The sequence below is a fragment of the Cariama cristata genome, unplaced genomic scaffold (genome assembly GCF_000690535.1).
Source record: "Cariama cristata isolate BGI_N322 unplaced genomic scaffold, ASM69053v1 scaffold5484, whole genome shotgun sequence".
In the NCBI taxonomy this organism is placed as follows: Eukaryota; Metazoa; Chordata; class Aves; order Cariamiformes; family Cariamidae; genus Cariama; species Cariama cristata.
Window position 1 is genome coordinate 144,424 of NW_009613398.1, and position 10,467 is coordinate 154,890.

A 10,467-nucleotide genomic window follows, 5' to 3' on the forward strand; every position below is an offset into this window, starting at 1 on the left:
ATTTGAGCCTTCCTATATTTCAACACAGTGCATTACAAGCTTGCAGATACACATAAAAAAGTAGAAAATTAATTACATGAAGATTTGTGATTTTTCTATATTCAAAATTATTATAAGCAGCTACTGGTAATTTTGAATGCCTCCCTGCTGTGTATCCAAAAATCAAAACAGACTATTACAGAGTATCTTAAGATACCAGAAGGCCCTTTACCAGTCATATGGCCCCTCTACTTTCCTTCTTTTCCCAACTCCTTGCCACACATCGTTCCTGCAACAATATCTATACTGAGAAAGAACTCCATGTTATTTCTAGATTTTGCAAACTGACAATTTACAATACTTTCTCTAATCTTTTGATTTTGTTCACTGATGGGAGAAAGGGGATCCTCTGTTTTATTTGTGTCCTTTCTGGCGGAGAAATAATAATAAAAAAAGAACAGCTCTTTGAGAAGCCTGTGTCAGCTTCATTGTTAAGACAAAGGTCACTGCATTCCTATTCATGATGACCTAAAACTGTACCCATTTAAAAAACTTCATTATGCTATATTAGAGGGACCTCTTTCTCAGAGGTTTTAATTTAGTTTCATTGTGAGAAGAACAAAACATGCAAGTATCAGAATATGGTGTTAAAAATAGTAAAACATGATGATTTTAGCTACCAACAGTCTTACTGCATTTGCCATCCATTCTTAAGATGACATGTGTGTCATCTTCCAGAACCATGTAAAACAAAATACGAAACTACTTTTACTCTAACATGCCTCTCTAAACTCCAAACCAAATAAATAATCAAATTTAGTGTACCTACATAAAAATTATTGCAATCTCTCAAAAAATCCAAGTTCCAGCATCTTGAGATGAGTAATTGGTTTAACCTTTATGTCCCCAGACTAATATTAAATGACTATTATAGAAGTAAACCTAGAAAGAAGTTTCAATTAAGAATGCTCAAAAAATAAACTTTTAAATCACCTACACATTTCATACAGACTTAACCCTAAACTAAGATCACGAAGTATACATGTTTATAGTTACAGGATTTGATGGACCAAGTACATGTTCTGCTTCATGATATAATTTGACCTAGGTTTGTAGGGTTGATAATTTCTTAAGCTAAACAGGTTGAATATTTTTAGTGACACATCTCCATTGATTTTTGTTGAATAACCTTCTGGACTAAAGCTGGCCAGACCCGAGATAGCAGAATTTTGGCAGAGATATCTGCATTTCATTTTCACAAAGTGAATCAATGCTTGGAAACGGCAGGCCTTCAAAAAAACCTAGGTGTTCTAAGAAATGGAGCTTGCAGTCTGTCACACTTCCAAATCATTGACCACAGCCCAAGTTGCAAATGGAAGGCCACGTTCTCTCTACTAAGATTGCGTGACTGTCTACTGCCCCTTAAGATAGGATGGGGCCATGAGCTTCTATGAGTAAATGTGTTATTGCCAACCTTACCAAATTCCAAGCAGACAGCTAACACAATATAAATGCCTTCTTCAGCAGCATAAGCGAATCCTTATTAAGTCTCGTTTTCCAGTATTACCAAGCACTTTCAAAGATAATACATTTTTCATTCTAGATATTCATTTTGTTTAAGAGATAAGAAGATCCATAGGCATATTTTACCCACCATAATTTAAAGCACCTCAGCAAAACATGCAAGATGTTTTATTACACATCTATATATTTCCTCATTACAAGAAAGCAAATTAAAGTGCTTCTAAATCTCATCGCTCATGGAGTTGCATATAGATTTCTTTGTAAATTCTATTCTGCAAAACGGGTCTCAGCCTGGTTTTATTCCCACTCATCTCAGAACGTAAGAGCATCCAAAAAAACTCTCACCTGTGAGATATTTTCCCCTCCAGAAAAACATACTCAATCTTTGAGCAGACTGAACCAACCTTACCATCATCAACATAATTTCTGGCCACATACCAGCACCCACACACATCACGTCCCAGTCAAGATTCTAAACTAACCTCCTATCCACTGGGAACAGAGTACAAGCAGACAGGGAAGTACACGCTGTAAGGAGAGATTGTGGAATTAAAAACAACCAGTCTTTAGGCCTGTCAGAAAAATCAAAACAAAATCTCTTTTGCCAACAGCACAAAGTAAAGGTTTCTTCTGAACAAGAACACAGGAATATTCTGAATGGTAATAATGTAGCTTTAGATAAACCAGGTTTCAGCATCAAAGGTTGCACATGTGCTACTACAGAATATCTGAAGCTTGCTGCAGATCCTGCACAATAACCATTATATGCCTCATTAGCTCACAGAATGTTTTGATATTTGTAGCACTAAATAAGAGACTATTTAAAATACATTTTAAGGTAAGATAGAGTATATTAAAATAAGCAAATAAATATATTCTTGGATTAGTTCTTAATTCTTTCTCCATTTTTATTCTGGCTAGATAGTATTTTATCAAATTTCAGACTAACTCCCCAAGTACAGAGGCAGCTTTCTAGTGTAGCATCATACCATTACTTTGGACAGCCGTCGGCTTAAGATTACCAAAACCACTGGAAATTTAACAAAAACAAAATATTGAAAAGTATCAATACAAAAAATATAGCAGCATGCTATATACAAAAATTTACATTACTATAAAGATTATGAACCAATAACTGTAAGTTAAAAAAATGACAGGACTAAATCTTTCTTTTAATCCTCAATTCACCCCATCTTGTATGTGCATTATGACAGACTGATTACATGATGACACAGTATTTTTTCCAACAACACTGCCTTGCTGTTTGTATCCACAACAGACAGGATGACAACACTCAGAGAATGAAGCAGGACTATGCTTAATGAGGCTGCTGTCTGCAGAACCTGGTTTCACTTGTTGCAGATGCCAGATTTACAGTGAACACAAGAAAAGTGAAAAGACAACCTAGTGATTCAGGCTCCTGAACGTCTCACCTTAGAGAATTAGGTTACCCCACGACTCTGCCCCACAGCATCTACTTGATTCTAGCCAATCAGCTATTCCCCATTTCCTAAGCTAGTAACTATTTCTCAGTTTCTCTCAGACCGAGTTTGAAACAGCAGGGGTCTTATATCAAGGAACTCAACTTCAATCAGTGTCAGAGAGATGAAATTCCAGTACCTGTCCCTCCAGGTCATAGGTATCAAAATGAAACTGGGCATCCAAAAGTAAGTTTTTAGCATCAGTATCTACAAACCCCATAAGATTAGAATATCAGTAAAAGGATACAAAAAAAAAAAATATTTTCTTTTGTAATGTAGTCAGACATTACCATCTGTGAGAAAACAAACAACGTTGAAATAAATCAGGGTTTTAACTGCAGGTGAAAAAGGGGATGCAAGACATATATTTTGAACAACATGAACAGCTATGATACATTTTGTTATCCATTTGGTAAACACAGTATATCTCCTGTGTTTCAAATGCTGTCCACAATACTATACGTTATTTTCTTAAGTGTTTGTATGAAAAAAAAAATTGCACAAAAATGACCTTAGAAGAATATTAAAAGTGAAGACTCTACAATTTATATAAGCCAGAAAACTGACTCCAGTCTGAGAATATGCAACATATGCCCCCATACAGGTCACATTAGAAGAAATGTGGACTAACATACCAAACAATTGTAATAGCCCAATCCATTATCCCAGAGGGGTCATCTTTGGAGATACAGCCACCAAATTTTCAGATCTCTGAATGTAAAAGCATTTTCAAAAACCCTTCATTTGTTATTATCAGGTTTTCAAGAACAGTGATTCAACAAGGGACACCCATCAACCTAGTCTAAAGTCCTAGCTTGGAGAGGGGGATTCCAATTTGTTTTAAAAGAAGCATGGGATGAAAAGGCCAGTAGAACAAGAAAGTTCTCTTCCTTACTTTTATTTTAGGAAATACATGAGCAATTTTTGCAGAAGTTTCCCAGAGAAAGATAGTGTGTGGAGTGGGAGACAGACAAGGCCTGAAAAATTCCAGCCCAAATGGTTAAAGCTGGTACTCAGCAGGGGCTGCAAACAGAATCTTCCATGTTAAAGTGACCTGATTCCCTTCAACACATACAATAAAAAACAGTGAGGTAGTAACTTACATATTCTCACATGTATCTTCTCAGGTATAGCAAACGTATTCACAGTCACAACTGCAACTCCACATGAACAACACTGATTTCTAGTTAGTGGGAAAAAAAGCAGAAGCATCATTCATATAATATTGGGGGCAGAGGGAGATCAAACAATTGAAACAACAAAAAACCACTAACGGAATACATAAAATTATTCCAGTATCTTCTGAAGGTCTCCATGAGGCATCAGGCAGCTTTTCTTCATCAGTAGTCCATAAACCTGAAATTGTGATCTCCCTTCACATCATCATATTTTCACTTTTCTTTTCATCTCCCTTTTCATTTCACTGATTTCTTACTCTAAAATTTCATACGCTACCCACAAGTCTGTGTCCAATTTAAATAATTCAGGAACTACTACAAAATAGCTAGCTCTTCTAGATCATCTGCAGGCAGGTCAGACACGCACTTTTAGTGGCTTGGGGCATACAAGCACATTCACAATTCAGGGTACCATAATGCACTTGTTCCAAAGCAAAAACATGTTACATGAGCTACAATAAGAAGAAGCATTAACAGTTTACGTACAACTTTCTCTAATACTGTGTATCAATTCTTCTTTACACTCTTGGTAGTGGTAGGAAATAGGTTATCATTCCCCTCCTGTAATTCCTTTAAAAACAACAAAAAACTAAACCAAGAACTAAAGGGGGGAATGGGGAATCAAGGGCCAGCTTGCTTTCCTTTTTCCTTCTCTCACTGCCATATCCCTAAATAAAGCTTCAGTCCATGTGGGTTACTACTTACTATGTAGTTCTTTCTAATATGTAGCAGGCAAAGCCATACCCTGATTTCTATGCATTTTACCATATCCTTAACCTTCATTATTTAAAGAAAAATAAATCTGAACTCCATATTACATTAGGAAAAGGTCTAGTTCTGTTCTATTTAGAAACATGTTTGAATGATTGCTAAGCTGTGGAAAGAACGTACAAAATTCTAATAATTTCCCCCTCAGGTTTTCTGAAATGATTCCTAGCAATGTTCTGAATATCAAACACTTAGTATATTTCATATTTACTTGGGAAAGTTTTCGTCCTTATTTGCTTTTCAGCATGCCAATGTTTTTTCTCTTGTCTGTGTCATTGTCTTGATACAAATTGCTGTCTTCTATTCTTCAATACTCTACTTTTAAACCATTTTGAGACATTCAGCACTCCTACTCTTACATTCACGTGCAAAGCTGAACAAAAATACAGGTTAAGAAAGTCAACAAATTATCTTCAGGTTACCTAAAATGCTTTTAAGTTTTTGCTATAATTCTATTTTTACTAGGCTGTCCCAGTAAAAAAAAAAAAAAAACAAAAACAAAAAAAAAACCAAACACAAACAAACAAAAAAACACAGATAGAGGACTTTCTAAAATCTTTACTTTGAACAAAATTGTTATATATGCGTCATTCTGGATTTCCAGCAATTATAAAATGTTTTTTAACTTAACAATATGCAATTTATGTATTTTTAACCAAAACCATACACAAAAAGACACAGATTTAAGAAGATGAGGTTGTACGAACATTTTACCTTGAAGAAATGTTAGTCTTTGCCTTGGAAGCTGAAGGTATGAGATAGAGCCCTGATTTCTAAAATAGTGCATTCAGATTATCTGACCCAAAAAGAAACTGAAGAAAACAAGCTGAAACTGTGCCAGTAACTTAGATTATTCCTTCTCAAAACTTAATCTCATAACGTTTCCTTAGTAGGTTCTCAAAAGTGTAACTGGATAATAGAAGTGATATCTTTATGATTTTGTGAATAATGGGTTTTATTAGTATTAAGTTAAAGCAAACAGCCAGAACAATACATATGCAACTTCTACTACACACAATATAAAGACTGTAAATTATAACCTCTGTAAAACAAAAGAAAAGGTACTGAAAAAGCCAATACAGTGGTTATGGACTATTCCATCCTTGGCAACAGGCTGGTTTTGTGTTTAGAGAACAGTTGTTGTTTGCTTATTTAAACTGAAATAGGGTGAAATACATAATTAAGTATAAAGAAAAAGTTAAATGGAGTTACACGGATTCTATGAGAACAAACTTTAGATTAGTAAGGAAAAAAAAAAAAAGATAGTTCATCTAGTAAAAGAGATTACAAGTGGGCTCAGGTTTCAATTTTTAGTGGTGAGGGACAACGGGAGAAATTACCCAGGATTTTTGTAACAAATCGTTTAATAATACACCACTTTCATAACAGAAGTGTTTTACACTTGCACAATGTTAATAACTTTATTATACATGGAAGCCTGTAATAGGCTGATTACACAATAAGACTGCAAACAACCACTGGTACTTTCCTGATACCAGAAAAGTACGTAAGACTGAAACATCACCAAGAGTACATAAAAACCATCAGCATAAACATCACCAAAATTACATTAAAAAACTAATCAAAAAATACATTTGCAAAAAGTGGTTCAGAGCAGTGCCACTGCCTTTCAGCAGCTTTGAATGGCCACCAGTATTTCTAGCAGGTTTCCGTGGCTCCACAGGCATTAATCAGGATTCACATATAATAAATAATGTACCACAAAATATACATAAAGTAAGGCAATAATTCCAAGGAAAAGTTCTGTTGATATTAACAAGCCACTCGAGTTCTACTTTTGTAGTTGATGTCATCACCAGAAGCCTTTGACGGAATTGCAGCCTTAGGCCCTAAAAGCCTGCAATGATGAACTGCTGCAAACCCCTGTATCTGAAAAGAGTTCCAGTGACACCACTGGTGCACTGCTGGGCACAGGGGTCCATGTTAGCTGATCCTGATGCAGGATAGGGGCCCTAGTATGTACAGTTGGGAGTATATTATTTCTTATCGTACGTGGAAACCTTGATGTAATTCTAAAACATGTGGGTGTTTATTGTTCACCAGTTGATGTCGTAAGACATCAGAAAGTACATAATAAGATACATACTTTCTGGAATGTAAATATTTTGAAATGATAGCTATTAAGTTGGGGTGAGAAAGTGAGCAGGGAAGAAGGGGAAGGAAAAGTGTAAATTGGGGGGGGGGGGGGGGGGAGACAAATGTAAAATGGGGGGGGGGGGGGGGCAGAACCCAAGATCAAGTCCAGAGGAATTGGAAGGACAACAAAAGAGAAGGAACCTTATACACTAAAAGAGCACGGAACAGGGGAAGAGCAAGAAACTGACTTTTTTGAATCATGTATAATAAATGATGTATCCCAAAAGCCTACCTGGATTATGGTTGTAGTTTCAAGTTGGGGTTCTAATGACATGAACCAGGCGCACGTTTTGTTCTCACAGTTTGTGTCAACAGAATCTCTTTATGGAATTACAGTCTTACACAGGAGTTCTGGGGACATTATTGTTTATATTAAAGCTACCATTCTGGGCTCTTCGTACAGACCCAAGAATATTTGCTCCACCTGCCTGGAATGAGCATCACCTGGAAGAACAGGAGTACTTTAAAAACAACAAGGTTTAGGTAGCAAAATTCTTTCAGATCAGCCCAGACATAAGAGACAGCAATTTGAAATGTCATAGATCCCTTCCTCAAAAAGCTGATATATATTTGTCACTACCTGTAGATTGGAAGTTCCAATACACCAGCGGTGCATAGAATTCCCATGCTTCGTTACACTTTCCTGAGAGTAAAGCAATTAGAATAAACCTTAGTCCTAGGAACAAAGTTAATTTTTTGCATTTTAAACTTTTGGGCTATTCCCTGACAATCTATATAATGTAAATTTGATTGCTAAACATTGTCACTTGAACAAAAACACTATTTTAATCTATTGATTTTTGATTAAAAACCATAATAAACAGATCTAAAAAAATCACACTAACAAAATAAACTAAATATGAAAAGTTGCATTGAAAGGGCATGTTACATTATTCTTAATAGGACCGTGTAGAAACATTCCAATGGCAGTGTTGTCAAAGTAAAACAAAATTACATTAAGAAGACCCCACAGCCTGGTCACAGTTGGGACCTTACCTGTAACTCTGGCTGGTTGGGGTTTTTACTCGTGTACTACATGGCTCACTTACATCAGACATCATATTTGTATACCCTGAGAAATCTGACACTGAAGTCCTTACTCTATGGTCCACTTCTCCATTAGAGTTAGTGATAAAAGTCATTGGCACCCTGCTGCCCGACTTAAACTGAGAACCAAACGCTTGTGCAAAGTTCTCGATCTGGTAGGTTGCTCTAGGCTCTATGTCCTTCTGAGGATCTATCTGGCTAGTTAACTCCTGAGATGGGATCTGAAAGCTTGCTGAGGATTCTAAGTTTTTCTGTTCCTTCTGGCCAGTCAGTTTCTGAGATGTTGACTGGTAGTTAGATGAAGTCTCTAAGTTTTTCTGCGGATCAATGAGATCATCCAGCTCTTGAGAGGGAGTCAACTGTTGGTGCGTAGCCTCCAAAGCAGACAAATAAAAGCCTGGCTGAGATCCAAGCAACATCCCAAACGGAGGTTTTGGCAATGCAGTTGGCAATACTGAGGTAACGGACTGGCTGAAGCCACACTCAAGTGGAGATGTAGTGTATATCTGTTTGTCTTGAAACAGAGTGTGGTTATGGAGAGTTGAAGACAAGCTAACAAATTGGAAACTGGGTCCAAAAGCAAAACCTGTGCTGTTGGTTGTTCTTTCAAAGGCTTGTTGGAGGTATTTGGAGTATTCTTGCAACATGCTCGCCTTATCATTTGAAACTGTTTGAGAGTTAGGGCTCAAGTTTTCTTCCTGAACCATCTCTGAATGTTCTCCTGAGGTGTGCAAGTCCACACGCTGCTCAGTTATACTGAAAGGATCTTCCTTCTGGCCTTCTGATTTGTGAGAATACTGGTCCAAAAGGCTCTGTAAGACTTCATCAGGAATACCAGACTTGTCATGGCAAGACTTTATTTCACTATTTAAAGATGCTGAATCAATAAGAGATAATGGAGCTTCATTATCCATAACACTAACACCTGCAGACTGGATGACGGACTGCTGGGAAGTCATGTGTCCGACATTAATTGAAAAGGCACTGTTACTGCTTGCAGTTTGTAAATATCTTCTTTTCTTTGAAAACTGCATGGCATCATCATAATTGCTACTTATCTGACCTGGTTTACCACCTGTACTTTGGAGAAGGCCAATAGTTTCTACGCCGGTATTGGCTACTAGGCCTAGAGAGCCACTCTGTTTCCCAGACAGTGGTTTTTGCCCCAAAATATCCGGCAGTGGTGATACAAAATTAAGGTAATTTTTGTCTGCCTGTTTTCTGCTTCCTTTTTTCAAGATCAATTTTGGCACCTTTTTCTGAAGTTCTTCTACGCCTGTGCCAACTAGACCACCACTGGAAGACACAATAGGAATATCAACTGCATAATTTGGCATAGCCACATTACTTGTAACTTGAGATTCAGTTACCTTGCTGCTACACTTATTTCCTTTGCTTTCAGTGGATGAACTTTTTGTTTTACTTTTTCTCCTTGAGGAACTTGTATTTCCCTGAGACAACACAGCCAAGCTACCCATGTTATTTGATGATCCGGGCTCCATCCCAGCCCCTGCTTTACCTATGGCTTCACCACATGTTCTTCTGTGCTTCAACAGTCTATCAGTCCTTGAAAAATACTGCTGACAAGTGTCACATTTGTATGGCTTTTCTCCGCTATGCGTCCTCTTGTGTCTTTCCATGTGGTACTTCTGGATGAACTTCATACTACACTGGTCACACCCAAAAGGCTTCTCCCTACTGTGGATTTTCTCGTGTCTCTGCAGTAAGTACTTCTGGATGAAACCCATGCTGCACTGGCTGCACTGGAAAGGCCTCTCGCCCGTGTGAATGAGCACATGTCTGCGCAAGTGATAGGAGCTCCTGAAGGCAGCGCTGCAGTGTTCGCAGACGTGAGGTTTCTGACTGGGGGACGCAATGGCACCTTCTGCATCTCCCACCAGGGGGGGTTTGGATGAAGCGCTTGGCTTCCGCTTGGCTTTGATTCCCTGAGTTTCTGGCTTTGGCCTCTTTGCCTTCTTGACCTGGGTATCGTGCTTTGGCTCACCCGAGCTCCCAGGGGCGCCCTCGCCTCTGCCACTCAGTAACAGGTCTCGGTGGGGATGCTGGTGCAGGTGATGAAGAAGGCTGAGGTCCTGAATCACACTCTGGCCGGCTCCTTCCCCGCTGCTGCTCCCCAGGCCAGGGGGTCTCTCCTCCCCCGCTCCCCCAAAGAGCCCCCCGTAGTGGTGATGGTGCTGCGGCTGCTGCTGCTCCTCCTCCTCCTGCTCGCTGGGCTTCTCTTGTTTGATGCTCACTAGGGACTGCAGAAAGCCCCAGGGGCTCCTCTGCGAGGAGGAGGGAGCGGAGGGGAAAGCCCCCGCCGGCTCCTTCTT

General features: G+C 38.5%; 1 protein-coding gene across 1 annotated transcript; it reads right to left on the bottom strand.

Moving 5' to 3' along the window:
* Positions 1 to 7,250: 7,250 nt before the first annotated feature.
* ZNF281 (zinc finger protein 281) lies at positions 7,251 to 10,464 on the bottom strand (the record flags this gene model as incomplete). Its single annotated transcript, XM_009698991.1, has 1 exon — positions 7,251 to 10,464. A coding segment is annotated over one exon (2,385 nt), but the record flags the coding sequence as incomplete, so codon positions are not given.
* Between the last annotated feature and the right edge of the window lie 3 nt (positions 10,465 to 10,467).